Source organism: Chroicocephalus ridibundus, chromosome 22, assembly GCF_963924245.1.
Source record: "Chroicocephalus ridibundus chromosome 22, bChrRid1.1, whole genome shotgun sequence".
NCBI lineage: Eukaryota > Metazoa > Chordata > Aves > Charadriiformes > Laridae > Chroicocephalus > Chroicocephalus ridibundus.
Genome location: NC_086305.1, coordinates 4,784,466 through 4,798,447, shown reverse-complemented (window position 1 = coordinate 4,798,447; position 13,982 = coordinate 4,784,466). Strand labels below are relative to the sequence as shown.

Here is a 13,982-nt window from a genome sequence, read left to right as displayed (position 1 = left end):
AAATGAGGGTGAGCCGAGGCCGCAGGAGGCCTTGAGGGAGGCACAGCGCTGTAGATCTATCTCTCTGCCTCTCTTCTTTCATCACCGGCTCTGAGCAGGGCAGAGCTTTACCGTGGCTGGCCCCCTCCTGTGTCCTGTTTTCTCCTGCGTGAAGGGAGCCCACGGTGCCAGCGGTCCCACGCACCCCGAGAAGCTGTTGCCAAACACCTTGGCAAGCTGTGTCTCATCATCTGCTCCAGAGTGGAGGGTGTTAAAGCCCTCCTCACCCATCTGCCCTGTTCCCATCAGCACCCACCCTCTTTGCTCCCTGCCGGTACATCTCCATCCCTCTCTTCTCTGGCAGAGACGGGAGGGGGATTCAGGAACTCTTGGAAAAGCACTAAGGCAGCTGTTTTGTTTCAGATGAGTACCGCAGGCTTTGCATCGAAGGACTCCCAGTCGTGCCAGGGTTCCCTGGGAGCTTTCCAGGAATTCCTGGATTCGGGCCCAATGGTGTTGGGCCGGGACTCAATGGGCCCGGAGGCATCGGACCAAATGGGGCAAATGGACAAGGCGGGATCCCAGGTCTGCCTGGAATGGGCCCAGGAAGTTCAAGCATTGGTAATTAAAATTACTTTCTTACTGTGCTGACCCGATTTGGCTGCCTGTCTCAGAACACGGGCAGCCTTTCCGCCTGCGTGCCGGCCCGCTTCTCCGAGCCGTGCACACATGAGCAAAGCGCCCGTGCTCTCGGCCAGCTACGAGGTTTATTTTGACACGGGGGGAGCGATGGGATGTGACACTAATGCTGTGCAGGATGCTGAGCCCAGAAGCAGATCAAACAGCGTCTGCTGGCAGAGCAGGGGAGCCGAGGCTCGCTCCAGTGCAGAATATCTTTCTAATTACCGAATAGGAATGAAGCTTTCACGTCACCGCCTCTCCCTCTGCCTCCTCGAAACAAAACTGGTTTTCCCACCACTTTGGACACCCATCTCCTGTGCATCCCTGTGTAGCTCCTTGCTGAGGGCTGAAGCCTGTGAAAACGCACTGGATGTCAATGAATGTTGATTCCCACCTTGCTTCTGAGAGGCTGGGCCATCTTTGTGCGTGTCAGTGGGGTAGGGCCATGCCAGCTACTGCAGCACCCTGCAGAGATTTCTGGGGCGGCTGAGTTTGTGTCTGCAGCCCCATGGCTGTTCAGGGCCCAGGAGCATCGCTGATCCATCACGGTGTTTGGATATTAGGAAAAATTTCTTCACCAAAAGGGTTATCCAACAGTGGAACAGGCTGCCCAGGGAAGTGATGGGATCGCCATCCCTGGAGGTATTTGATAGACGGGTAGACGTGGTACTTAGGGACATGCGTTAGTGGTGGTTTTGGCAGTGTTAGGTTGATGGTTGGACTCAATGATCTGAAGGGTCCCTTCCAACCGAGACGATTCTATGATTCTATGACTTACTGACCCTGCTTCCTGGGGACAATGGAAGGAGCTGTAATCCTCTACCTGATGCCATCTCTGTGTTTTCCAGGAACCGCCACTTTGAATCAGACCATCGACATCTGCAAGCATTTCACTAACCTCTGCCTGAACGGACGCTGCATCCCCACCCCGTCCAGCTACCGCTGCGAGTGCAACATGGGCTACAAGCAGGACGTGCGCGGAGAGTGCATTGGTGAGTAGGCTCTGCTTGACACGCACACGCGCCAGCTCCAACCATGCCCCACGCCTCTCCTAACAGCACCTCGAGCTGCTGCCCCGACAGCCCCCATCCCAGTCAGAGCTCCCCCCAGGAGGCTGGAGATAGAGGGCTTGTGTCCAGTAACGAAGCAGCGTGATGGAGGGGATATGTCTGCCCTGCAAGGAGCACCCGGGGTGACAACTCTGGTAGCCACAACTTTGCCATTGGCTTAGCGGTAGCCAGTTCACACTGTGGGAAGCCCCATAGAACCGGCCCCCAGGCAGTCTGCCAGTTCTCGGGCTGCTGCCTGCTCTGCTTGCCCTGCAGGCGCAGGCTGCGGCCCCCAGGGTCACCCTGGCTAGCTGGTAGCTGTGCCAGCCTACTCAGAAGCTTGAGGTCTCCAGGGAATTAGAATTTGAAGGATGGCATCTTTCAAAGGAATTATAATTTTATAAATAAGCGGGCTATTTTTTCTGAGATTCACCTGATCAAGTGGAGCAAGAAGGTCTTCACCAAGAATGGAGCCAGACTTATAAGGAGAGCTTTAAACCAGATTTAGTGGGAGAAGGGGATGGAATTTTGAGCAACAGAGAAGAGCCAGGGGCTACTGATGTATTAGGAAGCAACAGGGAAACACCTGTGAAATGCTTGAGAGGAATTAGGGTGTGTTCCTCTAAAAAGGTGAGAGGGTGGAAAGCCCAGGTGAGGTGCCTCTATACCAACGCATACAGCGTGGGTAACAAACAGGAGGGGTTGGAAGCCGCTCTGCAGCTAGAACGCCACACTGAAATGTGGTGGGTCTAATTGCATGACTGGAGCGCTGCAATGGATGGCTATAAACTGTTCAGAAGGAAAGGTATGAAACTCACAGAGGATGGAGACAGCCAACATCAAAGGCAAATTGTGCCTGAGTAACGTAGTGGCCTTTGATAACAGAGTGACTGCATCAGTGAAAAAGAGAAGAGTTACGGATATCATCTACGTGGACTTCTTGTAAGGCCTTTGCTATAGTTCCCCAACACATTTTTACCTCTAAATCGGGGTGATATGGGTTTGGTGGATGGACTGTTGGATGGAAAAGGAATTGGCTGGAGGGCTAGGAAGATGGTGGGGGGATTGGAACACCTCTCTGATGAATAAAGACTGAAGGATTTGGGTCTCTTCAGTCTGGAAAAAAGATGACTGAGGGCAATCTTATCAACGCTCATAAATACTGAAAGGGGGGGTGTCAGGAGGATGGGGCCAGGCTCTTCTCAGTGGTGCCCGGGGCCAGGACAAGGGGTAACGGGCACAAACTTGCCCATGGGAAGTTCCATCTCAACCCGAGGAGGAACTTCTTTGCTGTGAGGGTGGCAGAGCCCTGGCACAGGCTGCCCAGAGAGGTGGGGGAGTCTCCATCTCTGGAGACATTCCAACCCCGCCTGGATGCGTTCCTGTGCCACCTGCTGTGGGTGACCCTGCTGTGGCCGGGGGTTGGAGGAGATGATCTCCAGAGGTCCCTTCCAACCGTCACCATTCTGTGATTCTGTGTGTCCAGAGAGTTACAGTCAATGGTTCAGTGTCAAAGTGGAAACTTGTAATGAGTGGTGTCCGATAGGGACACCTATTGGAGTATCGAAGGGACCGATACTATTGGTATTGGAGTATCGAAGGGACTGATACTATTGGTACTGTGACCAATACTATTTAATATCTTCATCAATGATGTAGGTAATGGGATTGAGTGTACCCTCAGCAAGTTTGCAGATGGCACCAGGCTGAGTGGTGCAGTTGATTCCCTTGAGGGAAGAGATGCCATCCGGAGGGGCCTTCTGGCCATGCTGTCAGGATGCTGAGCACTGGAGTGGAAAGGACGGGCTCAGCAGCTCGCAGGAGGCAGCCGTTGTTTCCTGTCCCGGTAGCTCCCTGTGTATAATGGTGACTCACGGGGTTAGGCTTTTCTTCTTGCAGATGTGGATGAGTGCTCCAGCAGCCCCTGCGTGCACGGCGACTGCGTGAACACACCTGGCTCCTACCACTGCAAGTGTCACGAAGGCTTCCAGAGCACCCCCACAAAGCAGGCTTGCATCGGTAAGTCTGTTCTCTCTCTCTCTTTTTGGGAGGACGCGGCCTGCCGCAGAGTGTCAGCGGAGCCCTAGGCACCAAAGGAAAATGGTTGTAAGGGGGAAAGAGAGTGAGGAGTCCCCAGCACCAAACAACCTCCCAGACAGGTGGGTGATGGGGTTTCCCAGCAACTTAGTTGAGCTGCCAGCAGCGTCCTGAAATCTGTCCAGGAGAGGTTTCCTCTGCCTGCCTTTACCTTAAAACGAGCTAGCGGCAATTAAGGAACTTACTTAGAGTGCTTTTCAAGAGCAGAACTCCATCTAAAGATTACAGCATTTTGCTCTGACAAAAGATAGGGTTTTGAGGAATGTTTATATGGATTCTGATTTCTAGCAAAGTTGTTCTGTCAGTGTCTCGCAGCAAGATGGGGTGCTGGGGGAGGGACTGCTAAAAAAGAATGATGGGAAGGTGACATCCCACGCGAACAAGAAGCAAAAGCAGATTTCTCTGTCAGTGCCCGACTTTTGATTTTTTTTTTTTATATTTTTTTTTTCTCTGTGGAGTGGCTTCTGATGAAGGGGTTTCCAAAGGACCCCCCAATTGCCTGACAATGTGAAAGGCTTTCCTAATTTCCACACTAAATCTTTTAAGCTGAATTCTTCTTGTAGTTCTTTTTCTGGCTGTGAAAATTGGTTCATCGCTGTCTCCTTTACAACACTTACATGTTGGGAAACTGCAACTTGTAACCCTGCTGTCATCTCCCTTCTAGACTAAACAACTGCAAGTCTCTCAATCTCCGCTCATTGATAGTGTTTTGAAGGTTCTCATTGTCCTGGTTTTTATCTTCCCAACTTCCTCCATTTTGTCTTTATCTTTTCTAATGTGTGGTGCCAAAAATGGGATGTCATTCTTCAGCTGTGACCTCCCTAGCTGTCAGGACAAGAAGCTGTCCTGGAGCTCTTCTGTTGATATCGCCCAAAAAGGAGGTTTCCTTCTGTGCGGGGCCACCCCATTTCGTCTGTGGGTCAGACCTTTTTCTGCCGGGCTGCTCTCAAGCAAACTTCTCCACGTGAGCAGAAGTCCACAAAGTGTGGGGATCGTCCTTTGCTGCTGGGGCCAGACTAGTGGATTTCTGTAATTTGCTTGTAAAATAGCTCGTCCTGTCTTCCCCTGGTCTTGACAAAGGGTCAGTAACAACCCCCTGCCTGAGATAGTCCTCAGCCTTTCTTCTTTCGTCTTTCCCCGAAGGCATTCAGTGTCTCCCAGAGCGAGTGGACACCGTGTTCTTGATGTGCAGCAGAGCACCTCCCCTGCTGCCGTCCTTCAGTCCCGCCGTACCCCACCTTCTGTCCTGGAATTCATTTTGCTGAGGCATGGGGGCCACATCTCTGTGGCTCGCCCGAGTCCGTGGCTGTCGGTCTGAGGGCTTTTGCTGTCTGCCACGGACTTGGACAGCCCCAGGGCAATTTGAGCTGCAGAGGGGACATCTGGGGCAGTTGACAAAGACATCGTGGAGGGTCTGAGCTCCCAGAGCTTTAACCTCACAAATGTCTTGCTGCTTCCAGAGCATGCAGAAAGCTTTTTCCACATTTTTTCCATCTCCTGTAGTTTGTGCAGAAGGGAAGAGTGTGATCCCGGAGCAGGGCACACTCCGAGCGTCTGAGAGCACTTGCCTGGTTTTCTCATGGAGCAGATTAAGCTGCAACTGCTTCTTCCTCCACCCGCTGCTACTTCCTGATGTTTCTTTCCCTGCCAGATATTGATGAGTGCATCATGAATGGAGTGATGTGTAGGAACGGCCGCTGCGTTAACACCGATGGCAGCTTCCAGTGTATCTGCAACGCTGGCTTTGAAATCACCCCCGATGGCAAGAACTGCGTTGGTGAGTTATTCCCTGATGTGCCGTGGGGAGGTTGGGACTCAGCTGAGGCTACGTCCTCCCCGGGGATTGGTGGTTACTCTCATCTCTGCAGTACTTGCTTCATCTCTAGGGCAACGTACATCTTAAAATGAGAGGACTGAAATAGGAAGGTGGTTTTATAAGGGTGCTGGTGCTTCTGGAGTGCTCCTGTAGGTTTTGGGCTCCAGGAGCATGAGCAGGACTGGGTTTGGAAGCAGGACGTTCTCCGGCAGCCTGTGGCTGAGTCCTGCTGCGAGCTGCACGGGCTGACCCAGGTACCAAGAGCGACAGGGACACAGCAGGACAGCTCTCACCAGGAGAAGCAGTGGGAACTCTGCCTTGAGGATTAGCACCTGCTGCCTTAAGGAGCAATTTGACCGTGAGATGGGGCACAGAGGGTTTTTGAGCACAGGAGAGTCATAGAATCATAGAATGTGTTGGGTTGGAAGAGACCTTTAAAGGCCATCTAGTCCAACCCCCCTGCAGTGAGCAGGGACATCATTGACTAGATCAGATCGGAGTCTTGCTGCAGCTCTCAGGCTCAGCTCCTGTTTTCTGTTTGTCTTCCCCAGATCACGATGAATGCGCCACGACCAACATGTGCCTCAATGGGATGTGTATCAATGAGGACGGCAGCTTCAAATGCATCTGCAAGCCCGGTTTTGTGCTGGCTCCCAACGGGCGGTACTGTGTCGGTGCGTAGGTCCTCAGGCTTGGTCTTTGCCCTCATCCACGTTCCCGGGGACTTGCGATGTGTCTGAGGCCAAGGGGAGCTGAGAAAATACAAGGCTGTCACCAGAGATCTCCTGCTCAGCCACCAGAAATTACCCCCTTGCAGAATAATGAGCACAAGGGAAAAATGTTCTTGCAGCTCCACTACTTCAGCACAAATTGGAGCTGAAATCCTCTTTCTGAAGGAGGTTAAGCAGGGCTGTGAAGCTCCGGATGGCCAATGTGAGCTGGCAGCAGTCATCTCCACAGCTTTCCCAGCCTCTGCAGCACATTCCACTATGGTTTGTGTGCCACGTCCCAAAACCAGGAAGGTTGGGATGTGAAGGCAGAGTGGAGAAGGGAGGAGGAAGAGAAAACAGCATTTCTTCAATATCCTGCTGGGACACAGGTTGAATTCTCCGAGTCACTGCCCCAGTAACAGAGCAGAGACCAGACCCTGCTTCTCTGAGAAGGGGCTGGGTCTCAGGAGGCTGAAGTAGCCCAGATCCCTGTTCCTTCCCGTGACCCAGCAGGGGCGGCCAGCAGAGCATGCAGGGGATGTGACGCTCTAGGATGCACCTCTGGCTCCCTGTTAGTCTCCCAGTGACCCTGCAAAATAGCCCAAAGCCCCTCTCTCTGGGTCCTGCTGCCTGTGGGTGGGTGACAGCCAATTTGTGCTTCCTCTTTCAGACATCGACGAGTGCGAGACACCGGGAATCTGTATGAACGGCTGGTGCATTAACACCGAGGGCTCCTTCCGCTGCGAGTGCCTCGGGGGCCTGGCGATCGGGGTGGACGGCCGAGTCTGTGTGGACACTCACATGCGCAGCACCTGCTATGGAGGCATTAAAAAGGGCACGTGCGCTCGTCCCTTTCCGGGAGCAGTCACCAAGTCCGAGTGCTGCTGTGCTAACCCAGACCATGGCTTCGGAGAGCCCTGCCAACCCTGTCCGGCCAAAAACTCTGGTGAGCTCCTCTTCCATCTGAGTTTGCGAAAAGCCAGGAAGGTGCTCGGAGACATTCTGTCCCTCTGCCGGGTCCCTGCCAGGTCCTAGGCAGCTTGGCAGTGACGTGGGAGCCATAGGCAAGGGGAAAGGGACGCCATGTGGTCAACAAATTTAGGTTGGATCCACAAATGTGATGCGGATCTCATTGGAGGGATTCTCGCAGTGTTGGACTACAAACTGCGAGTATCAGCTCTAAAATACACGTTGCAGAAGTAAAAACAAACACTGCTCAGAAGCCGACAGATGACATTCTAACAAACAAACAATAAATCCAACGTTATTACGCAGAATTAATGTCACTGTGCAGGAACTGTCGAGGGAAGCTAACGGTTCTCTTGTGCTTTCTACACAGCTGAATTCCAGGCTCTCTGCAGCAGCGGCATTGGAATAACAGCTGACGGGAGAGGTATGTGCATCCCGTGTACCAGATTCTACAGGCACGTCTAATGTCACTCTTAACTCTTTCTTTCAGCTGCTTTTAACGGAGCGTGCATGCACCTGTGTGCCCGGGGGAGCGTGTGCCAGGAGAGACTTGGCACTGCAGAGGGTGTGCTGGAGAGTTAGCATGTTACGCCGCTTTTTGGGGAGTAAGAGCTGTTTGGGAGCAAGCACGGGGCAGCTTGCACAGCCTGGGTGGGCGTCAGTGCATGCAAGAACCTACCTCGGTGTTAGTGAGGGTCTGCGGGTGCGACGTGAGCTTGGGCGCAGGGGGAGAGGGGTGCTGTGCGTCTCTTCTCCTCCCTAAAGCACCACGAGTTAAGGTTGAGCGAGCATCCCCGAGGAGCGTGGATTGGAATCGAGTGGTTGATTCCTGGCACCCTGTGGGAACTGCGTTTCTGGGGATGCACACGCGGAGTTTGGCTTTACTCCCTGCCTTGATGGGAATGAAGAGCGTGACCAATTGCATCCTCTTGCTTGTTTCCCTCCTCTGCCCTCCAGCTCCCTTGATCGCGGGAGAAGAGGGTTCTTCCAGGGAGAGGGAGGTGATAAGCGCGTGTTGGGATGTGTTGCCAAGGGGCTGCTTTGAATTAGCCAGCTGTGCGAGAGGTCAGGCAGGCGGCCGCGCTGCCAGCCCTGGGCAGTGCTTGGATCAGCAGGAAGAGCACGAAGCAGCCAGATAGCTACGGCCTTTCAAAACTTTCCAAATGGGAATGAGCCAGAGGCAAAACCCTGGTGGCTTCTTGGGCTTCTTTCCAGGGCACCGTGTCTTGGCCAAAGTCAGCCTCAGGCTAACGATAAGACGCTTTCTAGCAAGAAGCTAACGTCAGACGTGCTCTGGTCAGTCCATCGCTGCCCGCAGCCAGGACTGTGCACTCAGCGCTCTCCGGGGTTGCATTTCCTGGGGGATGTAACTGAGCTCCGACTGCATGGAGACAAAGGCCAGCAGTGTCTGGGAAGCCCTGGCCTGGGCTGTTTGCCATCTGGCACTACGGCACTGCGAGGACACTGCAGTACAAACACAAACCTGCCCTGTTCCGTGGGGCGGCTGGTTCTCACCGGGGTAAAATCTCCTTGCCTGGGCAGCAGAGCTTTGCTCCAAAAAAGAGGATGATGATGCAGATGAAGAGATGCTGCCCACCTGGCTGCCACCCTTCTGGGTTACTCTCCACATGCACTGGGTGCTTGGTGCTGTTGGCAGCAGGGCCGGGCAGGAGGTGGGTGGTGGCAGAGATGCCTGTGGCTCTCCCTGCCAGACACCCTGCAGACCTGAACCCAACCACCGTGTGCATGGGCAGCTGGTGGTACCCACTGCGTGTTGCTGCAGAACCATCCAAAAATCTCTCAGTTTGGGGCAAGTATGTCCAAGGCACTTTGCAAACCTTTGAAACTAAGGTTTTGACATCCTGCAGAACTTGGCCCCTGTCCCTCACCCAAACATAACACTTCTGTGTTCCTGCCCTACCACCACATCTTCTCCAGGGCCAGGACAGGCAGAGGCCACAGGTCCTCACTTCTCTCTTTCCAGGCTGCCCAAGCTGCTTTCAGACAGTTCTTTGTGTCAGCAATAGGGAAAGGAACTTGACTTTGGCCTGATCAGGACTTCTTCCAGCCTGGCAGCAGTGTGGTCAGGGAGCCTGTGCAAGCTCTCAGCTTGGGGACCATGGCTGGGCTAGGCGATACAGGGGCTTTGCCATCGGAAGGGTTTTGCTGTGACCACGGACATGACCCTCTGCCAGCCGACAGCAGCTCTCCGATATGTCTGAGTACTCTTTGTCCTGTTCTGCCCCCATAATGGTCCCACACGGTAGGGCTGTGTGTGCACAGGGAGGTTGTCCATCCTGCTCTGCCCTTACCCCAGCTGGCCCCAGCATCCTTACAAACAGCTGACAAACCCTACAAACAAGACCTTCCTCCCACCTTTTCCAGTAGGAGGGATAATTAAGTGGTCTGACCTGAGTATCTGGGATAGAGATACTGTCAGGAGACTCAGGAACATAACGGAAGGACCTGGGAGCCCTTGATATGGAACTGAGTCTGGGCTTATCTCAACCCCTTATCCAGTTCTTTCCTCCTGAGCTCAGAGCCCTATTGCTAGATCAGCTGTGTATCCCGAGGACAAAGATGCCCAGCTCCACAGCACCAGGAGGAGAGGAACAAGGATCCCCAGGGCCTACTGGGTCAAACGAGGAGGATAGGTAGGGCAGGAAGGAGGGACTCCTGCAGAGGGGTGCCCCAGCTGGCTATTGACACCAAGGAGCAATGAAGAATTAGAGGGTGGAAGCTTTCTGTATTTGCGTTTGGGGTGGTCCAATCTAATTTCACTTCTTTCTCTGTGCAGACATCAATGAATGTGCCCTCAACCCAGACATCTGCCCCAACGGCATGTGCGAGAACCTGCGTGGGAGCTACCGCTGCATCTGCAACCTGGGCTACGAGTCGGATCCCACGGGCAAGAACTGCGTGGGTGAGTTCAGGGCAGCCCAGGCTCTGCGTGGGTGAGTTCAGGGCAGCCCAGGCTCTGCGTGGTGTGGGGAACCAGGAGCTGGGTGCTGGTGGGGAGAGGGATGCGCTCAGCGTATGAGGCTGGGAGCCAGAGGCAGACCTCCAGCTGCACGGGAGCCTGAGGTGACACAGCAGTTGATGCCCTCGGGCACTGTCCCCACTCAGGGCCGCCTTGTCCACATGGAAGAGCACAAGGTACTGTGCAAGAAACTACACGTATGTGATTTAACATACGTTCCACATTGTATTGGTTTGAGGATGGTGCTGCATTTCTGTGCCTCTCAGGCTGCCAGAGCTCTGTAGGGCTGGCAGAGTAGACGAGCGGACGCTGGTGTTGCAGCTCAGAAACCCCATCTCTCTGCCCACAGACGTTGATGAATGCACTGTCAACCGTTTGCTGTGCGACAATGGACTGTGCCGCAACACACCCGGCAGCTACACCTGCACCTGCCCCAAGGGCTTTGTCTTCAGGACGGAGACAGATACCTGTGAAGGTAATGTGATTCTGAAGGCAACGGAGAACATCTGCACGAGATGTAAGGAGCTATGGCCTGAGGTCCTGCCTGAAAGAGAACTCAAGGTCTAACGTGTCTTTGGTTCCCTTTTGACCACAGTGGTTTCAACTGGAGCAGGTCCAGGCTTTGGGTTTGTGGGTTTGGTTTTTTCCTTTTCCTAGGGGGAAATTTCACACTTCATTCAAAATAGTGGACCTCCAAACCCAGAACATCTGGGCTTTTCAGTGCCTGAAAACCAGAACAATTTCCTCTAGGCCCCCAAAATTTTAACTAAGACCTGACCAAAATTGCAAGTTTGGGGGATTTGATTGAAAGCTTACAGTTCGGAGTGGGGGAAATTGTTTCCTGGCCACAAAGTCCTCAAACATTTGAGAACTGGCACTTTGCACGAAAATATGTTTAGAGATTTTCTGTAAAGAAGATGAAAAATGGCAAGTCCTATGTAGCCTCACATCTGGTTCAGATGTTCTGGTACACGAAGGCCATATCCAGCTCCATCTTAGCCAGGAGCAGCCCTGAGCGAGCGAGTCCATCATTGCCCGGTGGCTGCACCAACCACCCTCCATCCATCCATTCCCTCAGTCCTGAAGAAGCTCAGTAATTTCCTGGTGTCTGCTGTCAGTGCCCGCCCTCCTTGAGATGGTGCGTACTTGAGTTGTACATGCAGGACTCCCACGGCCTGGACTGGTGATCTCCTGAACAGTTGCAAAACTCCTTTCTTCCTGTTCTTTGTTTCTCACCTCCCCCAGTCTCTGGCCCAGAAAGCTGGGTCCGTGGCGCTCGCTGCAGTGACAGTCCCTTTCTTCCCGCAGATATCAACGAGTGCACCTCTAACCCTTGTGTGAACGGCGTCTGCAGGAACAACGCCGGCTCCTTTGCTTGTGAGTGCTCCCCAGGGAGCAAGCTGGACCCCAGCGGCACCATCTGCGTGGGTAAGGACGTGGCCTTCAACGGCAGCTCTGATACCAGCAGTGCCCATCATCGCCCCTTCTTGTTCAGCCGAAGCAAGTCCCACGGTCCTGCCGTAGGGATGGGGATCCTTTGAGGCCCCTCTCTCTCTCACCTGGTGTTTTCTTAGTTGTTGGTAACAATTAACATCTCTTTTGAGCATCCAGGGGGCCTGAAAAGCTGCAACCTCAGGCAGTGCTCTGAGCAGTGCGTGTCAGAGACAGAGACCCCAGACAGACAGCCAGACAAAGCGCAGACGTGGGGTCCCAGGAGACCCTGCAGCGCAGCAGGATGGTGGGTTCTCACTCACCAGATGGGTTCGTAGTCTGCTGTCGTTAAGGCACATCAAGATGAAGTAGATTCCTTCTCATCAAGGTGATAAGAAGGTTCCACTTCCTGCTCCTAGATGGTCGGGGCCTTGCAAAGCATCCCAGGGGCAGCTGGAAAGGACTGTTTTTACCCAGAAGAGGAGCAGGCTGGGACCGGGAAAAGGGCAGGACACACAACTGCCGCAATAGCAGTTGTATCAGAGAGAACGGAAATGCTGCCGCACAGCAGTGGGACGGGGCGCTGGGGACCAGCACACTTTGTGTCTGTGCTGCAAAAGACTTGGCCCCACAGTGTGAAAGATAATAGAGCAATAGTCACATTGCAGCTCAGGGATGGCTTCTCCTCGTTGCTTCTCATGGCGGCCTGGCTGCCATGAAGCTGGGAACCTCCGCCAAGGGGCAGCTCTTCACTCACGCCTTGGCTTTGTCCCTACAGACAGCATGAAAGGCACGTGCTGGCTCAACATCCAGGACGGGCGTTGCGAGGTGAACATCAACGGGGCCACGCTGAAGTCGGAGTGCTGTGCCACGCTGGGGGCAGCGTGGGGCAGCCCCTGCGAGCGCTGTGAGATCGGTAAGGCTCTGCTTGGCACACAGCTCAGGAAGGCAGGATGCAGCCCATTGCTTTGCTGACGTCCCTTTGTTTTCTTGCAGATACCGCCTGTCCCCGGGGATATGCTAGGATGAAGGGGGTCACATGTGAAGGTAAGGGATGCAAAAAACTTTTTTTTATTGGGAACACGGTCATTGTTTATTTGTTGTTATCCCGTATCTTTGAGTCTGGCTTTTTGTTGGAATCTCTCCAGTATGTCACTCTCGCACTGAGGAACCCAGAACTGGATGCAGAGCTCCAGGTGTGGGCTCACCAGTGCTGAGTAGAGGGGAAGGATCACCTCCCTCGACCTGCTGCCAACGCTCCTCCTAATGCAGCCCAGGATATCACTAGCTTTGCAGTAAGGGCGCGTTGCTGACTCGCGTTCAACTTGGTGTCCAGCAGCGCCCCCAGGTCGTTTTCGGCCAAGCTGCTCTCCAGCTGGGTGACCCCCAACGTTCTGAGGGGGGCTCTTATCAACGTTTACAAATACTGAAAGGGGGGGTGTCAGGAGGATGGGGCCAGGCTCTTCTCAGTGGTGCCCGGGGACAGGACAAGGGGTAACGGGCACAAACTTGCCCATGGGAAGTTCCATCTCAAGACGAGGAGGAACTGCTTTGCTGTGAGGGTGGCAGAGCCCTGGCACAGGCTGCCCAGAGAGGTGGGGGAGTCTCCGTCTCTGGAGACATTCCAACCCCGCCTGGACGCGTTCCTGTGACCCTGCTGTGGGTGACCCTGCTGTGGCCGGGGGTTGGAGGAGATGATCTCCAGAGGTCCCTTCCAATTCTATGATTCTATATGGGTGCGTGGGGCTGATCCTCCCCAGGTGTAGCACATTGCACTCCTCCTTGTTGAACTGCACGAGGTTCCTGGCATCCTGCCAAGGTCCCTCTGGATGGCAGCAAGACCTTCTGGTGTATCAGCCACTCCTCCCAGTTTTGTATCATCAGCAGATTTGCCGAGGACACACTTTACCCCACCATCCAGATAACAAATGAAGATGTTAAACAGGATCGGGCCAAGTATTGACCCCTGGGGTTCACTGCTAGTTGCTGGCCTCCAACTAGATTTTGTGCCGCTGGACGCCACTCTCTGGGCCCAGCCATTCAACCAGTTTTCAATCTACCTCACCATCTGCTCATCCAGTCTGTACATCAACAGCTTGTCTATGAGAATCTTAACGGGAGACAGTGCCAAAGGCCTCACTGAAGGCGAGGTAGACAATATCCACCACTTTTCCCTTGTCGACCAGGCCAGTCATTGCATCGTAGAATTTTATCACGCTCATCAAGCGTGACTTCCCCGTGGTCAATCCTTGCTGACTACTACTGATGTC

At 53.8% G+C, this 13,982-nt stretch overlaps 1 protein-coding gene across 1 annotated transcript in view; it reads left to right on the top strand.

Annotated features, from left to right (window-relative positions):
• The window catches only part of FBN3 (fibrillin 3), a 112,424-nt gene that overhangs the window by 67,721 nt on the left and 30,721 nt on the right, over window positions 1–13,982 (top strand). Inside the window, exons 10-21 of the mRNA XM_063358159.1 lie at window positions 403–600; window positions 1,509–1,652; window positions 3,609–3,728; window positions 5,458–5,583; window positions 6,174–6,296; window positions 7,003–7,278; window positions 7,672–7,725; window positions 10,099–10,224; window positions 10,631–10,756; window positions 11,590–11,709; window positions 12,491–12,628; window positions 12,709–12,759. Of these exons, the coding sequence (XP_063214229.1) occupies window positions 403–600; window positions 1,509–1,652; window positions 3,609–3,728; window positions 5,458–5,583; window positions 6,174–6,296; window positions 7,003–7,278; window positions 7,672–7,725; window positions 10,099–10,224; window positions 10,631–10,756; window positions 11,590–11,709; window positions 12,491–12,628; window positions 12,709–12,759 (1,602 nt within the window). The remainder of the gene's footprint in view (window positions 1–402; window positions 601–1,508; window positions 1,653–3,608; window positions 3,729–5,457; window positions 5,584–6,173; window positions 6,297–7,002; window positions 7,279–7,671; window positions 7,726–10,098; window positions 10,225–10,630; window positions 10,757–11,589; window positions 11,710–12,490; window positions 12,629–12,708; window positions 12,760–13,982) is intronic.